This window comes from Salmo salar, chromosome ssa01 (genome assembly GCF_905237065.1).
Source record: "Salmo salar chromosome ssa01, Ssal_v3.1, whole genome shotgun sequence".
Taxonomy (NCBI): Eukaryota; Metazoa; Chordata; class Actinopteri; order Salmoniformes; family Salmonidae; genus Salmo; species Salmo salar.
This window is the reverse complement of record NC_059442.1, coordinates 148337552-148362927: the sequence shown is the minus strand read 5'-3', so window position 1 is coordinate 148362927 and position 25376 is coordinate 148337552. Positions and strand designations below refer to the sequence as shown.

At 42.4% G+C, this 25376-nt stretch overlaps 1 protein-coding gene across 2 annotated transcripts in view; it reads right to left on the bottom strand.

Annotated features, from left to right (window-relative positions):
* Positions 1-25376, bottom strand: part of pik3r1 (phosphoinositide-3-kinase, regulatory subunit 1 (alpha)) — a 49223-nt gene extending 23847 nt beyond the window's left edge. For both annotated transcript variants that reach the window (XM_014137300.2, XM_014137306.2), the window contains exons 1-2: positions 25098-25376; positions 18321-18990 (exon numbers count right to left, since the gene is read on the bottom strand). In XM_014137300.2, the coding sequence (XP_013992775.1) occupies positions 18321-18651 (331 nt within the window). In that variant the 5' untranslated portion in view covers positions 18652-18990; positions 25098-25376. The remainder of the gene's footprint in view (positions 1-18320; positions 18991-25097) is intronic.

Genomic DNA, 25376 nt, shown 5'->3' with positions numbered 1-25376 from the left:
GAGCGAGAGGGGCAGCGAGCGAGAGGGAGAGAGCGCGAGAGGGGCAGCGAGCGAGAGAGAGAGCGCGAGAGGGGCAGCGAGCGAGAGAGAGAGGGGCAGCGAGCGAGAGAGAGAGAGCGCGAGAGGGGCAGCGAGCGAGAGAGAGAGAGGGCGAGAGGGGCAGCGAGCGAGAGAGAGAGGGGCAGCGAGCGAGAGGCGCGAGAGGGGCAGCGAGCGAGAGAGAGAGGGGCAGCGAGCGAGAGAGCGAGAGGGGCAGCGAGCGAGAGGGCGAGAGGGCAGCGAGCGAGAGGGCGAGAGGGGCAGCGAGCGAGAGAGCGAGAGGGGCAGCGAGCGAGAGAGCGAGAGGGGCAGCGCGAGAGAGCGAGAGGGGCAGCGAGAGAGCGAGAGAGGCAGCGAGAGAGCGAGAGGGGCAGCGAGAGAGCGAGAGGGGCAGCGAGAGAGCGAGAGGGCAGCGCGAGAGAGCGAGAGGGGCAGCGAGAGAGCGAGAGGGGCAGCGAGAGAGCGAGAGGGGCAGCGCGAGAGGGCAGCGAGAGAGCGAGAGGGGCAGCGAGAGAGCGAGAGGGGCAGCGCGAGAGAGCGAGAGGGGCAGCGAGAGTGCGAGAGGGGCAGCGAGAGAGCGAGAGGGGCAGCGCGAGAGAGCGAGAGGGGCAGCGCGAGAGAGCGAGAGGGGCAGCGCGAGAGAGCGAGAGGGGCAGCGCGAGAGAGCGAGAGGGGCAGCGCGAGAGAGCGAGAGGGGCAGCGCGAGAGAGCGAGAGGGGCAGCGCGAGAGAGCGAGGCAACCAGATAATAAACTGGTTTATCTATTTCACTTGCTTTTGCTCCTTTGCTCTGCAGAGAGATAACAAGGAATGCAAACATACAGGTACGGTTAGTCCTTCTGCAGCTTTCAGCGCTGTCGCTCCCACAGTTCAAAAAGGAGAACATTTTTCAATGCCTGCATTATTAGAATGCTTGTGCACATAGCAGAACCCTTCACCCAGGCTTGAGACAATTTCTCAAAGCAAAAAGGATTTTATTTAAAGACACTGCAGGAAAATGTGAACGTTTAAGAGTAGCTGCCCATTGCTAAATAGTTCCCCCCCCATTCGGGAATAGCCTACTAAAGAAACTATTGAGGAACCTATTGAACAAGTCTCCACAAGCCCACGTGTTTAGCAGGATTCCTCATAATATCTCAGATGGCATCAGCTCAGCGTTGACTTGAGGAAGTCAACGCAGCTGCCACTGGTGCTGTGGTGCGGCTGGCGTAGGCTACAGGGGAACACTCTCTCCCCAGTTCAAACGGTACCTGTAAACTCCAGTAAAGGCTGGAGGGCATGGAACACCAACGACGGACTAAAGATAGCACACACCTCTTAAATGTAAGGTCCCGGTCATGTAACCAGCATTTTCAGAGGTTCTAGTATTTATTTTCTTCTGGGGAGGAGGTTCTGTGGAAAAAGTGTGACTGAAAACTGATGACCAGTAGTGCAGCCATAGTGTTACATGTGTGACTTGAGTCCATTTACTTCAAGGGGCAACTGGGTATAAAAAAAATACATCTGTCCTCAGCGGTTGACGCGTTGTTGAAACAATATTTATTTCCCTCAATTAACTGTCAGAATAGTATTAAAAAGCTATTGGGTGAAATGGCCAGGTCAGTGTGGCTTTTTACTACTATACCATGCAGTGTATTGCATGTGAAATAGGCTATATTACATGGAGTAGCCTTGAGTTTGGACACATGAAATGGGGCTGCAGGCATGAGAAAAGTGAGACTACGTCTCCCCCTGCAGAGAGAAAAGAGCAACGCATGCACCTCACTGAGAACCAATGAATAGCCTGTTGCTACACAGGAGGAAAAAAAATCTAACAAAAAAACAAACATTTATTGGTGCTTTGTGCAAAATATTTGTTTCAACTGAAGGTCTATAATAAACCAGTATCATAATGTACAATTTCAAGACTCACAATTACAGATTCCACCAAGAAATTAGACAAATAAAGACGACAACCATTGCCATCCAGGCCTATATTTGAACAAAAAGAAACCATTTGTTTGTTTGTTTGTTTTAGGCCTATATCAATTGATTCAATCAATAAAGTCCAAAGCATTCCCATTACAAGATATAAGAACCAAACTTCATCTACCTTTGTTTAGCCATTATGAAAAAAACACTACAGTACAGAAGAGGGAGGTGTCGCAGTCTACTTTGATAAACAGATATAGCTAGTGTGATTGATCCATACCACAGTTAGGGTTGCAAAGGGTTGGAAACTTTCCGTAATTTTGACAATTTTCCATGGGAAGTTAAATAATTTCTAACTTGTTAACAATTTCTGCTAGTTAGTTTTTGCTACCATGTGGGTTTTAGCTTGCTTGAGCCTGCTAACTGAGGAGTGTTAATTCACCTGTTGCCATACATATTTCATTTTAAAACATTTATCTTACAAAGGAGTTGTTTAATCTAACTGCTTAACTATACATGGAATTGTATTTAGGGTTATTTACTCATTTTTTTCTCATCTCTACAGGAAAATGCCACGGCACTATATGATGTGTGGAGACATTTCACTGCAGCTAATGTATTAGGAAAAGTTGTGTAAATTTGCAAATACCATGCCAAATCATATGTGAAGAATGCAACAAAGATGCAGAATCATCTGGCCAATTGCATAAAAAGTTCCCTCAGCGCTCACAACAAGCAACCTCTGACAAAAGTCCCTCTACTTCTTTTCGAGGTGAAAATGATGAATCAGACACCTTACCGATAGCAATAGCTCATGGTTCTCCTGGAATCAGTAGTCAGGGGAACATAGTCAGAGAAATACTGATGAATGTCTTGCTCGAGCTGTGTACGCAACTGGTTCACCTCTGATGCTCACAGTCAATGTGTATTGGAAGAGATTTCTGAATGTTCTTCGCCCAGCATACACCCCTCCAACCAGACATGCTTTATCTACTAATTTGCTGGATGCAGAGTTCAACAGAGTTCAAGTGAAGGTCAAGCAAATCATAGAGAAAGCAGACTGTATTGCAATCATCTCTGGTGGTTGGTTGAATGTTCGTCGGCAAGGAATAATTAACTACATCATCTCCACCCCTCAACCAGTATTCTACAAGAGCACAGACAAGGGACAACAGACACACCGGTCTCTACATTGCAGATGAGCTGAAGGCAGTCATCAATGACCTTGGACCACAGAAGGCATTTGCACTGGTGACAGACAATGCTGCGAACATGAAGGCTGCTTGGTCTAAAGTAGAGGAGACCTACCCTCGCATCACACCCATTGGCTGTGCTGCTCATGCATTGAATCTGCTCCTCAAGGACATCATGGCACTGAAAACAATGGATACACTCTATAAGAGAGCCAAGGAAATGGTTAGGTATGTGAAGGGTCATCAAGTTATTGAAGCAATCTACCTCACCAAGCAAAGTGAGAAGAATAAGAGCACCACATTGAAGCTGCCCAGCAACACCCGTTGGGGTGGTGTTGTCATCATGTTTGACAGTCTCTTGGATGGGAAGGAGTCTCCAAGAAATGGCTATATCACAGTCTGCCGATATGGACAGCCCCATCAAGAGGATCCTCCTGGATGACGTATTTTGGGAGAGAGAGGTAAGCAGCCTGAAACCTATAGCAGTAGCCATTGCACAGATTGAGGGAGACAATGCCATCCTGTCTGATGTTCAGACTCTGCTTGCAGATGTAAGAGAAGAAATCCATACTGCCCTGTCCACTTCACTGTTGCTCCAAGCAGAGGAAACTGCAGTTCTGAAATTCATCAAAAAGGGTGAAGACTTCTGCCTGATGCCCATACACGCCGCATCGTACATGTAGGACCCCAAGTATGCTGGCAAGAGCATCCTGTCTGGTGCAGAGATCAGCAAGACCTATGGTGTCATCACTACCGTGTCTCGCCAACTTGGCCTGGATGAGGGCAAGGTTCTTGGCAGTCTGGCGAAGTACACTTCCAAGCAAGGGCTTTGGGATGGAGATGCAATATGGCAGTCGTGCCAACATATCTCATCAGCCACCTGGTGGAAGGGACTTTGTAGATCTGAGGCTCTTTCCCCTGTTGCCTCCATCATCCTCCAAATCCCACCAACATCAGCCGTCTCAGAGCGCAACTGGTCCTTATTTGGGAACACACTCACACTCAAACACCAAAGCACGCAACAAGCTGACCAATACAAGGGTTGAAAAATTGGTGGCCATCCGGGCAAATTTGAGGCTTTTTGAGCCTGACAACGAGCCATCCTCAACAAGGTTGGAAAGTGAAAGTGAAGATGAGGCCCCAGAGTCTGATGGACATTGAGGAGGTCCAGGGAGAAGACATGGAAGCCTGAGAGGAAGAACCAAAGCTTTAGTTTGTAGACTATCATTTTACAGATGTATGTTGAAAACGTTTTTGGGAGATGCGATGGATCATTGGGGATCATTAAATATGCCCTTTTTGTTGTTCAGTGAAATCATCCCATGTGAAGAGTCAACTCATTTAAAGTTCAATTCGTAACTAAATTGTTTTAAAAAATATCTATTGGAAGGATTTAATCATTTGCAATTATGCCTACTTATGATAAGGTAAATGGTTAATGTTTCTGTCTCCATATGATATGGTAAATAAACTCAAAAAAAGAAACGGCCCTTTTTCAGGACCCAGTCTTTCAAGATCATTTGTAAAAATCCAAATAATTTCACAGATCTTCATTGTAAAGGGTTTAATGAACCATAAACTTGTTCAATGGACCATAAACAATGAATGAACGGTCGTTAAAAAACGAACAGCTTACAGTCGGTAGGCAATTAAGGTCACAGTTATGAAAACTTAGGACACTAAAGAGGCCTTTCTACTGACTCTGAAAAACACCAAAAGAAAGATGCTCAGGGTCCCTGCTCATCTGCGTGAACGTGCCTTAGGCATGCTGCAAGGAGGCATGAGGACTGCAGATGTGGCCAGGGCAATAAATTGCAATGTCCGTGCTGTGAGACGCCTAAGACAGCGCTACAGGGAGACAGGACGGACAGCTGATCGCCCTCGCAGTGGCAGACCACGTGTAACAACACCTGCACAGGATTGGTACAACAACTGTCCGAGTTACACCAGGAACGCACAATCCCTCCATCAGTGCTCAGACTGTCCGCAAGAGCCTGAGAGATGCTGGATTGAGTGCTTGCAGGCCTGTTGTAAGGCAGGTCCTCACCAGACATCACAGGCAACAATGTCGCCTATGGGCACAAACCCACTGTCGCTGGACCAGACAGGACTGTCAAAAAGTGCTCTTCACTGACGAGTCGTGGTTTTGTCTCACCAGGGGTGATGGTCGAATTCGCGTTTATCATAGAAGGAATGAGCGTTACACCGAGGCCTGTACTCTGGAATGGGATGGATTTGGAAGTGGAGGGTCGTCATAGTCTGGGGCGGTATGTCACAGCATCATCAGACTGCCTGCAATGGCAACAAGCTCAATATCAATGCTGTGCGTTACAGGGAAGACATCCTCCTCCCTCATGTGGTACCCTTCCTGCAGGCTCATCCTGACCCTCCAGCATGACAATGCCACCAGCCATACTGCTCATTCTGTGCGTGATTTCCTGCAAGACAGGAATGTCAGTGGCCTGCCATGGCCAGCGAACAGCCCGGATCTCAATCCCATTGAGTACATCTGGGACCTGTTGGATCGGAAGGTGAGGGCTAGGGCCATTCCACCCAGAAATGTCTGGGAACTTGCAGGTGCCTTGGTGGAAGAGTGGGGTAACATCTCACAGCAAGAACTGGCAAATCTGGTGCAGTCCATGAGGAGGAGATGCACTGCAGTACTTAATGCAGCTGGTGGCCACACCAGATACTGACTTACTTCGATTTTGACCCCCCTTTGTTCAGGGACACATTATTCAATTTCTGTTAGTCACATGTCTGTGGAACTTGTTCAGTTTATGTCTCAGTTGTTGAATCTTGTTATGCTCAAAGAAATATTTACGCATTAAGTTTGCTGAAAATAAACGCAGTTGACAGTGAGAGGACGTTTTTTTTTTTTTGCTGAGTTTATATCCAATGCAAAAAACATCTACATTTAAATGGGATTAATATTAATTTGCATATATTTCCGTTACTTCCCACGGAAAGTTTCCACCTCTGAATATTCCCCAAAATGTGCAACCTAATCACAGTCAATGGCAGCCACAGTATGCATTATGGGTATCAGCATAGGGGCCTGGGTGCAATAAGTCCCCTTTGGACCATTATAGAACTCCACACCGCCTCTCTCAACGTGAGGCGGGCTCTCACCATGGTACCCATTCCTTTTACTGATGTTTGGCATATTTTACATCTCTCGCTTTCCCACTCTCCATATCTTCTCTTTCCTTCCTTCACCTCTATCCCCCCCTCTCTCGCTCTCCCGCTGTCTAATCCTGCTCGCAGACATGCTCTGCCTCCAGTAATAAGATTTGCCAATTCAGACTCCAGTCTCTGGAGGCGATCAAGTAATGAAACTCACATGTGCGCGGTCTCATGCACACAGGCCCATAAAAACAGGCCTTTTACTGGAATGCTGCCGGGCCAAGAGCAGTTTGGTGAGGGTTTTAAAAAGATAAATCAAATTACAATGTGGATAGGTTTGATTGTTGCCCTCAAATTAAGTTCTGTGCGGTTTGTGCTTTGGTGTTTGAATGTGATCAGCTCCAATTTGATGGCCTGATATGCACTTAGCACGTAGGGGGAAATCCCAAAGAGTGTAAAGTCTAGATGCAGAATAATCATATAAAACCCTATAGGTGTGACTTTCACATTCTTTTCGACTTTAATACTTGCCATTATACTGGTCTACTACACGAGTAGCATAAACCAAAATAGAGGCTACATTTAGAATAAACAAAATACCACATCTTCAAAATAAAAACGGGGTAATCAAATGTGTAAAGTTGTAAACTACAGCACCAGCAGCACAGATGACCCAACACAGTGTGTGTGAAACAGTCACCATTCAGTTCCCTTTCACCGTGCATCCATTTGTCCTGCCGGCATTGTGCCCCAAGTTAATGCAATCAGCACTTAGTAAAATTCTACTGATTCATCACAACGCCACAAATCAGTGCAGTCTGTGTGCCCCCCTCCACCAAAGGAGCGCCATTGCCGCCCCGACTGCGCTATACCGCGGCTGCGTTCCCACCACAGAGTAAACTGTTCCAGCGGGCACAATGTAACTACCTGAATTGTGAGTTAGTTGGGTCTTTGACTTTAGAGTGGGTCTGGCCATCTATCATAGGCTCCATATAATAAAGGCATATTTGAACCACCCCAACCACTCCATGCCTGGTTTAAGGGAAAGTGTGCATTCTTTGTAGAACGAGGCAACAATTCTCCTTCAGAAAAACATCTCAATACAGCAATGTTCTTTGCCTGAGCACTATTTTGGCCCCGAAAATAAGAATTCTACATGATCTAAATCTCCAGCTATGCAGACAGAGTGTACTTATTCACTCTCCTCATTCTCTCCCTCTTATTCCTGAGCCTCTTTGGTACAGCTACAAATGGGGCTAACTTTATTACTGTTTTACTCTTAGCGGCTGGATACAAAACCCCCTATCCTCTCCTACATGCTAACTATTCTCTCTACTTTAATACTGTACAGGCGTAGTTCTCTCAGAGTAAAGCGCCCTCTCCTCTCATTCTATCGTACTCTTCCTTTTTGTCTGCGTCAAGCTGTCGCTTTAGCCTCCTGCACTACTGCATGTTGCAAACTGTCTGTCCACATCGTGCACATTCACATGTATAAAAGCATGACCAACTACACAGTTGCAAAACAGCCACCACAGCATCCTAGCTAAGAATAGGCATGAGTTTGCGCTTAGAAATAGGCTGATAAAATGCAGTCTTAGAGAAAAGATAAGGTGACTTACATCTGTTAAGCATGCATGTCAAAAAAAGGTGTTTGGAAATAAATCCACGGTAACAGAGTGATTCTGAGACTCCGATTTTTCACTTGAAAATGTCAACAACAAAAAAACAAAAAAAAATAGATATATATGATTGCAAAGTTAAATAAACCAAACAACTCCATGCACAAGGACAACTTTTAACAATATCTACTGAATATTTAGCAAAAACACATTTATTTGAACAGTGCCGATGCAAAGTTTGTTAAAAGAATGACGGCACAAGCAGCACTGTTGCTAGTATTAACATTAGAATGAAATCAATGGATTAGCTCGTTTCCATGAAACAGCTGCCTGTGTTAGCACTGTTAAAAAAACACTACTGCCACCTTCTCGTTTGGAGTATTTTAACAAGGCTGAGTGGCTTCCCACTTCCAAGGTGTCTGCTGTGTGAACACAAAAGAGTGACTGCCGACACTATCTATTCAGAGGTGCTAAGTACTTTGACAATCCTAACAGTGTGTCTGATTTAGGTTACCTCCATTCCCTTTAAGTTGAACGTGAGAGGAAAATCGTCTCCAAAGAATGATAAACTTGTAGGCCTACTTCGATAAGAATCCGGGACAATAACGGCATAAAATATGTCCTTGAGCAAGACGGAGCACGTAGCCTATGTGCCTTGTAGGGACTTGTTGGGGAACAATCAGTTTGGCAGAATTTACTTCAACCATTTCGAAGAACATTCTGAGAAACTGTTGAGACTGATAAAAGCCAGTGTGAATCATAAACATAGAACTTAACCCTAGAGCCAACCAATATCCAATTTTAGGATCCTATACCAATTTTAAAAGTGGAAATATTTACAGAACCAATATGTGCGCAAATATTTGTATTATTATAGCTAAAAAATAAAAAAATCTGTGCTTAAAATCAGAAAGCTGATTTCTTACACTTGAGGAAAGAACATTAACTTAAGCACCACATAACACTTTGGAGCACTAGAAATGGATGATTTTTTAATAGAAGAAAACAGTTTAAGAACAAATTCTTATTTTACAATGATGATCTACCCTGGCAAAACCCGGCAATTGTGTGCCACAATATGTTACTCTAGTGAAAGGAGAATAAACTGCACTGATTCACTGAAGCCTAAGCTCAATGACATGACACATTTTCAATATATTGGTATTTACTAGTGATGCACCGATATTACATTTTTGGCCGATACCGATATCTGATATTTTCCTTGCCAAAAAAACCCCGATATCGATACTGATAACCAATATTTAAAAATGTTGCAACCTTAAGCATTCTAGTACAGTTAAATAGTTAACACTCACACAGCGGTCTAAGGCACTGCATCTCTGTGCAATAAGAGTCATTACAGTCCCTGGTTCAAATCCCGGCGTGATTGGGAGTCCCATAGTGCGGCGCACAATTGGCCCCAGCGTTGTCCGGGTTTGGCCATCATTGTAAATAAGAATTTGTTCTGAACTGACTTGCCTAGTTAAGGTCACACACACACACACACACACACACACACACACACACACACACACCAAAAAGTTATTTTGTTGGCATTTATGCATGTCCCCACTACCAGTAAAACAATCAAAACCTATTTCTTTCACTTACTTGCTGTGCTGTTTCATTGTTCAGTCGTTTCATTCTCAACCAGGATTTATCATACTATGGAACGCCGTTTGGTCTTTGCTTGTCAAATAACACACTATTTGACGTGTCAAATAAGCTTGTTGACCAATCAGGACCTGAATATGACTGCACGTCACATAATAATTTAACACGTTCATAAATTTACGTAGTTATTACACAATCACCCGTATTTCATATGTCACAACGATTCATCATATACTATGAGGCTGGTAAAGTTGTCTCGCACACCTACAGTGCTGGTCATAAAAAAGCTTGCTCATGGATGCAAACAATGTTCTTCCCTAAAAACATAGCAAAATGACAATCTGTTTCAGTAGCTATAGTTAGTTAGCTAGCTAGCTAACTATATAGCTAGGTGTCATCTAAAATAACCCTAATTTATAAGACAGTTCTTATTTGGTTAATGGTTGTCAGACCCATCTATGTGAAACTAGCCACAATAAGGATTAGCCACAATAGTGGACTTTGCGGTTAGCCTTCAAAATAAAAAGTATGTCATTGACAATGATGCAAATGAATCCAAACAGTAGAATTATGCCATAATTGAATAGATCATGCTAAACGAGCTTGGAATGTTATATAACATCAACAAAAGACAATTTGTTAATTTGACAAAAATCTGTTGAAATCACACTGGATGTATTATACTTTAGAATTGTATTGGGGTCATACTTATTTCACTGTTACAGCCTTACCTATGGATTGTGGCTCAATGACATGGGGTATCAGTCTGCTCAGTGACACCCAGAGAACATTAGCGTCGTAGCTCTTATTACATTTATTGTCAACCTATGTGTATTGAACACTATTCCAGAGGAAAAATAATACTGCGTGGATATTTTGGAGTCTGATAACTCTGAGGAGGATGTTGGGAAAAAATATCTTGGTATTGAGTAGACCGATACCCCATTTCATTGATCCCCAATCCTTAGGTAAAGCTGTACAGTGCAATATGATTATCAACACACAAAATAGGCTGATTGTGTGAAATCATCTCCCCAGTCACAGTCCCGCGATAAGAGCTACAACGCTAATATTTGCATAAACTCTTCACAGTTGTGTTCTGTGGGTGTCACCAAGTAGACTGATACACCATTTCATTGACTCACATTCCAACCTTGTTTGACATTATCTAGTCTAAATATGGCATGATTCCACCAACTGTAACCTTCTGCATCACTTTCAAAGAGGTACTTCTATTTTTAAGGAAAACCGCAAATTCCACTATTGTGCCAAATCCTTATTGTGGCCTGCTTCACAACACATAACCCAGTCCAGTCGAGCCTCACTAGCCAGATGATGCTAGCTGGCTGCTTATAACGATAGCTTTATCGGCAACAGGGTTAAGTAGCTGGCTAGCCATTTATTTTCATGAACTGAAGTTCGATTTCAATAGGCGAACAACAATACTCACAAGGATTCCCAAATCATTGCTAAGAACAATGAAAATGACTTCAGTTTCTACTGGTCATCGTTTTCAGGCTGGTTGTATTGGTGCTAGCTAGGTACCAAGCTAACGCTAGCTACCCCAGAAGTTGCGGTCAAACAAATAATGGTTTATTACCAACGCGGGATTGTAAACACATCGTTCGTGGCCGGTGTTGCTTGTTTGCAGACTTTATTGTACAGCTTTGACAGTGCTACTGATAGTAGTGGTGGCGCTTGGTTTGCACGTGCAAATTCAGAACACACAACATTCTATAATAAAACTGTTATTTGAAGTGTCAAATTAAAAGCTTATTTGATGTGTATCTTTTTTGACATGCGAAGCTAATAGCAGTGACGCTATTACTGTGTAACTCCGGTAGGGCAACATGTGTACCGGTGCTCGACCAGTTGGCAAAAGCCAACAACACCCACGACAGAACAGTTGATTGTCAATGGCAATGAATACCATTATCTTGGCGTTAACCTGTTAGGGCTAGGGGGCAGTATTTGCACGGCTGGATAAAAAAAATGTACCCGATTTAATCTGGTTACTAATCCTACCCAGTAACTAGAATATGCATATACTTATTATATATGGATAGAAAACACTCTAAAGTTTCTAAAACTGTTTGAATGGTGTCTGCGAGTATAACAGAACTCATTTGGCAGGCAAAACCCTGAGACATTTTCTGACAGGAAGTGGATACCTGATGTGTTGTATTACCTTTAAACCTATCCCATTGAAAAACACAGGGGCTGAGGAATATTTTGGCACTTCCTATTGCTTCCACTAGATGTCACCAGCCTTTACAAAGTGTTTTGAGTCTTCTGGAGGGAGATCTGACCGAACAAGAGCCATGGAACGATGATGGCCCATTAGACACCTGGCGCGCGAGTTCATGTTGGGTACCCTCGTTCCAATACGTTATAAAAGAGTATGCATTCGTCCACCTTGAATATTATTCATGTTCTGGTTAAAAAAGGCCCTAATGATTTATGCTATACAACGTTTGACATGTTTGAACGAACGTAAATATATTTTTTCCCCTCGTTCATGACGAGAAGTCCGGCTGGCTTAGATCATGTGCTAACAAGACGGAGATTTTTGGACATAAATGATGAGCTTTTTTGAACAAAATTACATTCGTTATGGACCTGTGATACCTGGAAGTGACATCTGATGAAGAGATTCAAAGGTAATGGATTATTTACATAGTATTTTCGATTTTAGATCTCCCCAACATGACGTCTAGTCTGTATCGCAACGCGTATTTTTCTGGGCGCAGTGCTCAGATTATTGCAAAGTGTGATTTCCCAGTAAGGTTATTTTTAAATCTGGCAAGTTGATTGCGTTCAAGAGATGTAAATCTATAATTCTTTAAATGACAATATAATATTTTACCAATGTTTTCTAATTTTAATTATTTAATTTGTGGTGTTGACTTGACTGCCGGTTATTGGAGGGAAACGATTTCCTCAACATCAATGCCATAGTAAAACGCTGTTTTTGGATATAAATATGAACTTGATAGAACTAAAAATGCATGCATTGTCTAACATAATGTCCTAGGAGTGTCATCTGATGGAGATTGTAAAAGGTTAGTGCATCATTTTAGCTGGTGTTATGGTTTTGGTGACCCTGTCTTGTAAATGTACTGTCCTAACATACTCTAAATTTATGCTTTCGCCGTGAAACCATTTTGAAATCGTAAAACGTGGTTAGATTAAGGAGATGTTTATCTTTCAAAGGGTGTAAAATAGTTGTATGTTTGAAAAATTTGAATTTTGACATTTATTTGGATTCAAATTTGCCGCTCTTGAAATGCACCTGCTGTTGATGGAGTGCACCACGGGTGGGACGCTAGCGTCCCACCTAGCCCATAGAGGTTAATGGATTTCGCCTTTGAGTTGTCTTGCTGAAATGTTCTTACTCTTTCAAATGACTGCACGACTTGTTGACTGCTCGATCCACACAGCAGACATTGTGGGCTAGGTTAGGAATGCTGTGTTGCAGATGTAGCGCAACATTTTACGTGGCGTCATTACATCATGTACCTATGTTATATAGGCTTTGACATCGGTTTTGCACATCGTTGTTAAACTAGACATCAGGCCGATACCGATGTTGGCCTTTTTAGCTAATATCGTCTGATTCCAATATGTTCACCGATATATCGTGCATCCCTAGTATTTAGCTATGTAACATCAATTGTAGCCACTGACTTCTGGTAGTTGAAAGGAAAAACATCACAAAATTCGCTGCCGGTTGCCCCGAGCATTGCCTCAATGAACAGTCCTTGCAATTCTGGATCCTTGGGATGTCCCTACCCCATTGAAGTTGAAATTTAAAATGATTACGGTAAGGGTCAAGGTTCAGGTTAGGTAGGGGTTATGTCCCAAGGATCCCGGATAGCACTAGCCCCTCAGTGAATGGCGTCAAGTACTCTCACACAGGCTGGAATGGCAAAACGTGAATTTGGACCAGCCCCTGACAAATGACAACCCATACATCAAAATGTAAATATGAAGCACTACCTTGTAACCTTCTACATTTTTTTTGTGTCTCTGAAGACAAAGCTTGAGGAATACCCTTCAAAAAAGCATATATAAAACCCACCAGATTTAGCGGGCTTCACGTAAAGGGCTTTAGCGTTACCATAGAGTCGAATGTTCTTTGCACTTAACACATTTGAGCATAGCATCCATGACTTGTCGCGACGCCCATCCATGACACTTCGTAACAGTATATGGTCAGTGTGCATTTTTTGCACTTTATTTAGCATGCAAGCTTCACTCTACTCAGAACTCACCATAAAATCAGTAACAGTTAGTTCACAGTAGTTTACTCTCCTCTCCGACTGGTGTAGTTGTGTTGAATTATAGTGTCCAGTCTTGCTGTAGCACGCCAAGGCAAGATGGGTTTATAGCCATGTAAAGAGTGCCCTATTCAGGACAAATAATGAAATGCAAAAATTAAGTAAAATTCTATGAAGAACTGCTCCAACCCCCCCCCAAGTGTTTGTCGCATTTTTTCTATCAGTCCTTTTCGGTGGATTAAATGTTGAAATACAAATACATCCGTAAAAGGATATCAGCCGATAATGTCGGGCAACCGATAAATCGGTTGGGCTCTACTTTACAGTAGTTTGACAACACACACCCCATGACACATATTTTTGCAGTGTAAAGAGACGGATGTAGATTAAAATCTCTTATTTCTGAACCACCGTAGGTAGTGTGGGACACATGTACACGACATACCCCCCCCCTGAATGGTACAGGGTAAAGACAATAGCTCTCCAACGCCACATGTCCCTGCAAGAATTAGGCCTTTGTTGTTGAAAATTAAAAAGGCTTTTAAAATGTCCACACATTTGTGAATCGTTTCATTAAATCAAGTGTTCAGCATTATGTGCAATATGGTTTACATGAGAAACTCCTGTATAGTTTGAATAGTTATTCTTATTTTGCTTGTCTATATACACTATGGTATTTATGTTGTGCTAATAGCTGCATACACACGAAGCAGAAATGTGGCTTTGGCCACACTGTCTGCAATAAAGCACATAAGATTTTTTTTTTTTCGTTTTTTTTACCTATAGGCAAGCTATCAACCATCGCACATTATTCAAACGTTGTCCATGGGAGGCAATTGGAATTTGAGAGATTTCACAATTGAATTGCGGTTAGAATATGTTATGGTATCAATGGGCAATCCAATTGAATGACGACAGTAGTCAGCACTATTGTCAGCTGGTCCCCACCACTAGGCTGGTGGTGACAAAGAAAACTCAGACACAAGTATAGCTGGTTATAAACCAGAGGGACATTCTAGTGCGCCGTTTTTGTCACACAATAAACAACCTCAGCTGCATAAAATGGCCTCACAACACCAGGATCACATCAAACACTGGTTAAAATGTTCTACAAGGGAGGAGTTAGTAGGAAGATTTTCTGGTTCGAGCCTGCCAGACAAAATAAGTGAATGGAAGTTGTGAACTGAAAGTGACGCTTCCTTCTTCTCAGTGGTTTTCAGGCCCAGAGTGAAGGTCCTCTTTTCAAGCAAGGCTGGCTGGCTGGCTGGCTGGCTACATGACTCAGTCGAGAGGCCTAGGAAAGGAGCAGCAGCATGCTGGTGTTTTAAAAAGACTGGGAGCTGGAATGAACCGGAATGCTTCTCCAAGCCCGGCCCAGCCCTCTCTCGCTCTTTCCCTCTATCCACATCTGCTGCTCTGAAGTAAACCCCTGTGGCTCAATGAGAGCAGAGGCCCCTTTCCAAGCCTACGCTCTCCTCCCTCTCACCCTCCCAGCAGGGACCGACTCCAAGAACATTATCAAAACATTAAAAAAGAGGAGGGTGAGAGGAAAAAAAGCTGAAGCACTGGAGGAAAGAAAGAGGGGATCTGCCAGATCCCTCAGTGGCAGGCAATAAATCACACTCTGAAGCAACAAGACTCGAACCAGCCCAGAGCCCTCCTCAGCCCCTTAGCCTGCCCAGGCCTTAGCCCCCACGCTTCCCAGCCCCTCTCCTTTCTCACCAGCCAGCCTGCAGCCCTGATCACTCAGCTCACCAATCCCTTTCCCCAGCCCCTTCCCTCCCACACTCCTCCCTCCCAGCCTCAAGCACTCTCTCCCCCTTCCCGTGACACAGAGACTTTTCTTCTCCTGGTGCTACATTCACACTTGCTCTGGGCTCAGCGCTGCCACTCAACCACAGTCATGCCCATTCACCACATGTCCCCTTCACATATGGCTCCTCGCTCACCCTGCAAGCCCCAGCTAAAGAATTTCACAATCGCACCACAAAGGACAGGAAATGGAAACCAGGCCACCAGAGCCTGTTGTATAGGTGAGCTGACAGATCTACGCAAAGTCAGAGAGCCTGAATATACGCCACAGCATCTTTAAAGATGCATGTCTTTCTACTTACAAAGTCTTGTAGCCTCGAGTGGCCATATAGAATTGTGTCAGTGTTGCCTGAAACAGCCCGGGTTGTTTCGGTTTAATAATAGGTCAATTAAAAAACCAAAAAAAACATGATGTATCATCGTAAAAAAATGACATTTCAAAAGTGTGATATGCAATCGCGTTGACTCGAGGCTTTTCCACAACACGAAGATGACTCTCGTCACCTTTTGTTAGCGGAATATCAACAAAAAAAACGGATTACAAAAGGTCAGAATGACAGATTTTCTTAGCCAGGCCAAAATAATCTCCCCAAAAATGTACCCAATGCAAACAGACAGGCTTCCAGTTCAGATCTGGCCCATTTATTTCACGTGGATTAGTCAGTAGAAAATAGCACGACTGTAATTTTTTTTATAATTGTGCCTACAGCAAAATGAAATCTTTTCTCGATGCAGGCCAGGAAGAGTTTCAAAGAGGAGTGGTCCAGCAGTCCAACCACTGGGCTGGTACTAGGTGCTGCGCAGCACCATAATGCACTGAACCGGAGCCAAGCCCCATTGTCCTCCGGCCCTGGTTAGTATTCAGTGGGGCTGTGAGAGCACTGCCACTTTTTATCAAAGATGTCATTGTGGTCCCACCATGCGAGTCCCCTTTCTCAGCTACTGTTTGACGCTGGGACCGAAACAAAAAGGAAAACATTTCAACTGACTTGCTTGGGCTTAATGTAAAGAAATAAACTGTCAAGGAAATGGCTCCCATGCAAACGTTGGCGCGTAGGCTACACCAATCTGACGTTTAGTAAACATTGTAGTAAACCGTTTAGCAATCATTACTGCCTAACAAATCATCATTGGAAACTTCACAGGATGCAAATCGTTCCATTCAGTGTGACCAAAAAGCATACAGCCAGGTAGGCAACAAACAAAAAAAAACAAGCAAAATATAATTTACCCATTCTCTATGATGAAAGAAGTGGGACAAAAAAACAACATGATTGTGACAATCGTGTGGACCCTTAATTTTGTAAATATTAGGTTGTCTGCAATTACTGCGGCTTGAAAACACCTCTGCTTTTTTCCAACTCCAAGGTAACAGGTTTCCACAGGCCCTAATTGAAGGATGGATACGTAGAGGTCTGTGACGCACATCTGCTAACCAGGTTAGCTATAAACTGGGCAGTGGTTCGAATGTCCAATCATCTAAGAAGAGATAGGATAAAATTAAACAAGAGATAGAATTGGCTAATACTTTGTAGATAGCCAAATGGATTGCTTCAGCAAATGCATCCAACACAACATAAAGATATCATAAAACAGGCATTGTTTGCTTTGGTCTCTTACATAGATGTTTTTGGGGATCTATTTGATGTTGGGAGAGAACAAATCTAATAAAGGTTAGGCATTGGAATCCATCACTTTTTATCTTATATGATTTCAATATGAGGCGTCTACAATCTTCTGTGTGTCCTAGCTACAACACAACCATGTGTAACACAATACTACCCTGGAGCAGAGAGTGTAAATGGAACCATGAAGTGAGCCCAATGGGTTGAATTACTACTGTGGTTTGACCAAATGGCTTCCACAAAGAGATTCTCAAATGGTGAAGGAACAAAGTCTGAAATGTCACAAATGCAGTAATGCACAAGGTCCATCCAACACAAATGGGAAGTTCTGTAAATAAAATGCAATGTTATAACATCAGGGTAGAGTCTTTCAAGTGCTTTCAAAAAGAAGCATACCACTGAGGGACGATTGAAATGTAAGGGGTAGGCTATTTACAAAGCAGCCGACCATCTGGATTTGCTTTGTGGGTTTAAAAGTATTTTCGATTAAATCCAACAAAGGGGTTTGTAAGGGCTATCTAAAACTCAGTGGTAATGTTAACAAGAGGTTAGTCTATGTGAAGGATGAACCACTCCACCACCTCTACAGCAAGGTTACAAGTCAGCTTGGCTGCCTGCAAACCTATCGTGGATTAGCCTTTGGTTTGGCATTTTGTTTCAGCAACTGATTGTTAACGCAGGAGAAAAGTTTGGCTTAATTGCGTAGAGGCCTATTCAATCAAAACCTGCAATGGGGTTTGTAGGGCATGTAAAAAAATAAAAAGAAAGAGCTGGGATGATAACCGAAAATGATCGACACAGACCAAATAAATACGTTTCCTAATATGTTGTTTTTTGTTAATTGGACAATTGATAGATACAACATTCAAAGTAGTAGTGGTAGTTTTAAGGTAAAACATAAATTACTATGGTGCACATTAAATGTACCATTCAATTTATCATTAGTGATAATTCAGTAAATTTATCATGATATGGATTTGTGTCTATATCACCCAGCTCAACATTTTACCCATGCAGTGTGAAATGTTTGAATTGTTTCTGTTTTGTTTTTTTGTTTACAATGTGAACATTGGTTTTGTACTGTATACTGTTTATCACTCACCTAGTTCATCACCAGAGTCAGCCTTGGAGGAGCCCGGGGCCACGGGTAAGGGTCTGGGGGGTCTCGGCTTGGGAGTGGGAGGAGAGATCCTCTTCTTCCCAATGAACTCCACATATGTCCCTGGAAAGTCTCCCTTTTCCTGAGTGGTTTCATTAAAGCCAGGCAGCCAGCCAATGTCCTCTGGCCTTTCTTCCAGGCCGTCGCTGTACCCTAGGGCCACCAGGGTCCCTTTGGTCACTGTTAAGATGTCCCCCACATGGAGGTCAATGTCCTCCTCTCGCTCCTTCTTGTAATCATAAAGTGCCCTGTACTGATATCCTTCTGCGGCCATCGTAGAGACTTTTCACACAGGTGTTTTTTGTTGTTGGTATATATATATTCTTTTAAATCAACACGGCTGTGAATAACTTGTTCGGGCAGGTTAGAGTTCCACCAATTAGTTACTCCTCAGGTTTTCCCGAGAATATATTAACGGAGCAAACAAAAAAAGCCAAAAAAGACCTAATGAACATTCTAGCCCTCAAATGTTCTTTGGGTGATTATTGTGTTTTAACTTGTCTTCAGGTCATTCTCAAAGCTTGGCTATCCACTGCACCCCTATGGTGCCTCCGGCAGTGTTTCCATGAGTATATGGCCCCTGCAGCAGTGGCCTTGAGAAGGTACACCTGACCTGCAATACAGAACAGAAGAAGCCATTTGCAACACATTGCATAAGACTTATGATCACATACATTTTAAAATCGGTGGTGGCTACATGTACAAGAAAGGTACCAGCGAAATAGGGACAGTTCTAAATTGGTGGTGGGGGGGAAGAGAGAGAGAGAGTCCTAACTTTTTTGTTGTTGTGCTCTTGGGATTTTTTTTTTATAAATAAATATATGAGCACAGGGGAGGGTAGTGCATTTTTTTCACTGGTTTACATTCACCATTTTGTAGGTTTTACTATACATTTTCTTCCATCCTAGCCCAACTTCCTCATCTCCTTGCATGCGCCTCCCCTATCAAGGTACTTCCCTTAGGCACTACGCTTTTCCGCGCGCTTACTATACCACAGGTCAATATAGTCCAATCCAACTGTCTATCCTGCCCTCTATCGACCATTCAGTGACAATAGCGGTAGGTGGATCGTTTGTCCAGATCTGTAATAGGCTAACTTGCAATCATACCACATATAATTCAAACGTGGCCTGTGGTTGTGAGGCCGGTTGGACGTACTACCAAATTCTCTAAAATGAAGTTTTAAGCGGCTTATGGTAGAGAAAGGAACATACAAATTCTCTGCCAACAGATCTGGTGGACATTCCTGCAGTCAGCATGCCAATTGCACACTCCCACAAAACTTAAGACATCTGTGGAATTGTGTTGTGTCACAAAACTGCACATTTTAGAGTGGCCTTTTATTGTCCCCAGCACAAGGTGGACCTGTGTAATGATCATGCAGTTTAATCAGCTTCTTGATATCCCACACCTGTCAGGTGGTTGGATTATCTTGACAAAAGGCAAAAATGCTCACTAACAGAGATGTAAACACAACATTTGAGAGAAATAAGCTGTTTGCGCATATGGAACATTTCTGGGATGTTTTATTTCAGCTCATGAAACATGGGACCAACATTTCGCATTTATATATATTTTTTTCCAGTACAATTCCAGCATTTGAGGAATGGAAAGAGACTGTTACGAATCACCTAAAAGTTATGACATTCAGAGAATGCCTTCTAATACTGGGTACAAGGTAGGGAGGGATGTATTTTCTGTTTGTTGCAATCGACAGCCTATTTGACTGTGGTGTTGAAAATGCAAACCATGATATTGAAACCTGTTGGTGGAAAATTTGTTGCATATACTAGATATAATTATAAATATAGCATCAAAATGTTAAATCTGATAGCCCCCTAGCTGATCCTCGTTTGCAGCCAGCTCTGACCATAGTGCAAAGAGACAGGCAGTGAGAGTCTCGTTCGTGGCCCTACGCCCGTAGCCATGCGTTACAGACTGTGCCACAAAAGTATGCCAAAGTGGTCAAGTCAATATCCATGATTATCAACACAGGGTCATTAGTTATTGTTATTTCTGCCCTGCTAGAGCTGCCCCAGTCAACAGTAAGTGCTGTTATTGTGAAGTGGAAATGTCTAAGCGCAACAACGGCAGTCTTTTTTTTTGTTGGACACCTCAAGTTGGACCCCCCCCCACCCTGAGTAAAAACACATTTGGTGATGACATTTCACTTCCTTATGTTATAAAATACATTTTACTATGACAAATATGATTCTTCATATTCGGAATCGCTCATTAACATTATATCCCAAAAGTTGCATTTCGTAACCTAATACACCCGATAATAAGCACAGAGCTCTGTTGACAGAGCGGTGCCATTTGTCGCAGCGACTTCAGGATTTTACAGGTTGTGGTGGTCGCAAAGTTGTCGCAAAAAGAGAAATTAACATGACAAGTTTAATTAAATGTAAAAGCTTGCGGTACACTCAGTGCTCCTTTGACATTTCACAGAGATATGCTTGTTTATCACAATATAAAAAAAGCGTATACTAGAATCTGAAAATCAACATCCGTCTTACCTTTATATTTTTTGATGCCCTCCAGATTTGAGAAGAAAGATAATTAGTTCAACGGTGAGCCTGTCAGTTTGCCTTGATTCTCACACAGCATCCAGACAAGCTGACAAAAATATATCTTTTCAGATTTTTAACCCCTCTTCTTACGAATTCCAAAGATTTAGTCACCCTAATCTTGGCAATCCTACAAGGGTAAAAACTCCAATAACTTTTGGACAGATGATAGAGACATGAGGTTTGGACCATTGCTTTTCTTAGAAAAGTATCTACACAAGTAAAATATTTTACTATTAGTCAAAAGATGCGGTTTTGATTGGACGCCCTACATATTGTGGCTTTTTCACTAGTGCCAATGAGTAGTTCTGCTGAATAAACCCAAAACTCAAACAAGCAGTTGTTGAATAAGCACTAATTAAAACCTTTTTAGGTTAACATAATTTATGAGATGGAATGCTAACATAGATAAATAAAAAAGTGCATTGATTTACATTTGCTTATGCTGTTAAACCATGTTGAATGCCAATGAAATACTGTAGTGTTTAATGCAGTGGTTCCCAAACTGTTGTAATAGTAGAATGCACAAGGTGCAATTTCGAAATTGGGTAACGCATCAGCAGTTCTGCTTGTCATGTCAGTCATTGAAGAACTTAGAGAGCTAATTATTACTCATGTTACAGTCCCCACCACAACAACAAAATACTTCAAACACGTAATATTGTCCTTGAAACATTTAAAATTGAAATAGTCTAGAATTCCATTCATTCCTTTGGAGGACTGGTTTGTGCAACATTTGCCCATTATTAATTTCCAAATTCTTGAAGCTCTGTCAAATTGGTTGTTGATCATTCCTAGACTACCATTTTCAGGTCTTGTCATAGATTGTCAAGTAAATTTAAGTCAAAACTGTAACGCGACAACTCAGGCACATTCACTGTCTTCTTGGTTAGCAACTCCAGTGTAGATTTGGCCTTCTTTTAGGTTACTGTCCTGCTGAAAGGTGAATTTATCTCCCAGTGCCTGATGGACAGCAGACAACCAGGTTTTACTCTTTTTATTTATTTATTTAACTAGGCAAGTCAGTTAAGAACAAATTCTTATTTACAATGACGGCCTACCCCGGCGCCCTATGGGACACCCAATCACGGCGGATGTGATACAGCCTGGATTCGAACCAGGGACTGTAGTGACGCCTCTTGCACTGAGATGCAGTGCTTTAGAACGCTGCGCCACTCTAAAACAAAATAAAAAAAATTAAATATGTGTGTCACATGCGCCAAATACAACTGGTGTAGACTTTACCGTAACACGCACAAGAATGGAGCTATATACAGGGAGTAACTGTACCAGATCAAGGTAGGAGGTATTGAGGTAGATATGTACATGAAGGCAGGGTAAAGTGACTACACATCAGGATAGATAAGAGTAAAATAAAGAATAGAGTAGCAGCAACAAAAGTTTGTGTGTGTGTCCGTGTAATGTGTGCTTTCGGCCAAAGAGTTCAATCTTGGTCTCATCAGACCAGAGAATCTTGTTTCTCATGGTCTTGAGAGTCCTTTAGGTCCCTTTTGGCAAACTCCAAGCGGACTGTTGTGCCTTTTACTGGAGGAGTGGCTTCCGTCTGGCCACCTTACCATAAAGGCCTGATTGGTGGAGTGCTGCAGAGATGGTTGTACTTCTGGAAGGTACTTCCACCTCCACAGAGAAACTCTTGAGCTCTGTCAGAGTGACCATTGGGTTCTTGGTCACCTCCCTGACCAAGGCCCTTCTCCCCCGATTGCTCAGTTTGGCGTCGCGGCCAGCTCTAGGAAGAGTCTTGGCGGTTCCAAACTCCTTCCATTTAAGAATGATGGAGGCCACGGTGTTCTTGTGGACCTTCAATGCTGCAGACATTTTTTGGTACCCTTCCCCAGATCCGTGCCTCAACACAATCCTGTCTCAGAGCTGTACGGACAATTCCTTCAACCTCATGGCTTGGTTTTTGCTCTGTAATGCACTGTCAACTGTTGGACCTTACATAGACAGGTGTGTGCCTTTCCAAATCATGTCCAATCAATTGAATTTACCACAGGTGGACTCCAATAAAGTTGTAGAATCATCAATGATCAATGGAAACAGGATGCACCTGAGCTCAATTTCAAGTCTCATAGCAAAAGGGTATGAATATTTATGTAAATAAGGTATCTGTTAATTGATATACATTTGCAAAAATGTCTCAACTTTTTTGGTTTGTAATTATGGGGTATTGTGTGTAGATTGATGAGGAAAATGTATTATTTAAATCAATTTTAGAATAAGGCTGGGATGTAATGTGGAAAAAGGGAAGTGGTCTGAATACTTTCCAAATGCACTGTATGTGTGTTTGTGTTGTGTCGTTATTCGTGTGGGTGTTGTGTGTGTGTCTATGCAGGTTATATGAATGTGTGTGGGTTGCCTGTGCATAGCTCGATTCCGTTTCTTTTTTATACTGAAAAACCCCAGTCCTTAACGACAACAAGCATACCCATAACATGATGTAGCCACCACTATGCTTGAAATATGGAGAGTGGTACTCAGTAATGTGTTGTATTTGCCCCCAAAAAATAACATTTTTTGCAGTATTACTTTTGTAACTTATTGCAAACAGGATGCATGATTTGGAATATTTTATTCTGGACAAGCTTCCTTCTTTTCACTGTCAATTAGGTTAGTATTGTGGAGTAACTACAGTTGTTGATCCATCCTCAGTTTTCTCCCATCACAGTCTTTCAACTCTAACCATTTCAAAGTCACCATTGGCCTCATGTGGTTTCCTTCCTATCCGGCAACTGAGTTATGAATGACGCCTGTATCTTAGCAGTGACTGGGTGTATTGATATACCATCCAAAGTGTAATTAATAACTTCACCATGCTCAAAGGGATATACAACATCTGCTGCTTTTATTTTTACCCATCTACCAATAGGTGCCCTTTGTGAGGCATTGGAAAACCTCCCTGGTCTTTGTGGTTGAGTCTGTGTTTGAAATTCACTGCCTGACCGAGGGACCTTACAGATAATTGTATGTTGGGGTACAGAGATGAGGTTGTCATTCAAAAATCATGTTGAACACTTGCACACTGAGTGAGTCCATGCAACTTAATAAGACATGTTTTACTCCTAAACTTATTTAGGCTTGCCATAACAAAGGTGTTGAATACCTATTGACTCAATATATTAAATATTTGTATTAATTTGTAAAAAAAAAGAAAAGAAAAAAAGAACATAATTCCACTTTGACATTATGGGATATTGTGTGTGTAGGCTAGTGACACAAATCTCAATGTAATCCATTTGAAATTCAGGCTGTAGTAACACTACAACATTTGGAAATAGTCAAGGGGTGTGAATACTTTCTGAAGGCACTGTATATCAGTGCTTCCAACTTGTTTGGCTGATCCCTCCTTGTGACCCTGTTGGATTCATGTTCAACCGTGTCACAGGAGTGATCAGCCAATTGTGAAAAATGTACTACTTCAATTTGCCCATGCTGTCAGACGCTATAAAAGCACAGCTACAAAGATGAGTCCTCTATCTATCTCTATAGTATACAGTAACCTCTCCCATCTTCTAGAATGAGAATGTTTTTGTTGATGTTGTTTTGTGTCTTCTCACTTTTGTTTATTTCACTTGCTTTGGTCATGTAAACATAAAGTCCCTCTGAATTGAATAGCTACAGTGGGTAACTAACGTCAACTAGTGGCTTGGTAGTTTACCAGAGACAATTGGCTTTAGGTTTAACTCAAATTACGCCTGAAATGTTGACAGCTAGTTAATTGGAAGCTAAATTAACATTTACTAGGCTGAAAAGCTTTCACCCCAAGTCTAACTTTGTCATGCTTGATAATGACGTTAAAGTTTGGCATGAATAACAACATTTCATGGAATTATCACTATACTGAGGTCGATCAATCGAAGTCCAACAGTACAGTGGTCGGCTTGTCCCTGTCGTCGCGAGCAAGTAAAACTGGGTAACAAATTCCGTTGTAATCAAACGTGTACTACTTTTTTTAATAAGAAATATGACGTTATATGGCATGACAATAGATTCACAGACGTCTTTAACTACAAGTAAAGTTATGAGATAGCCAGTATGCTAACGTGGCATTTAATTCTAACTAGCTACTGTGCTAACGTGTTAGCCTAGCTAACTAGCTACTGTACATATATAATAAAAGCGCACAACTCACTTGCATGAACGGGGCCCAGGTTGAATAGAATGAATCCTCCCTTTCCGTGTGGACACACTATTCCACTCCGATACCAAACATAGAACGTTAGCCACACAAAAACAACGACAAAAGCCTCTGAGAGTAGCTATAACGTTTTCGACCAAATTAGTCCAGGACTTAAAAAGTAGGTTTTAATCTTATTTGCTACGCTCGTACTCTGTCAACAGACGGGACTACTCCGCTCGAGCGAATGCATTGGTTTAGGTTTCAACGAGGGGCATGGCAGTGGACTGGCGG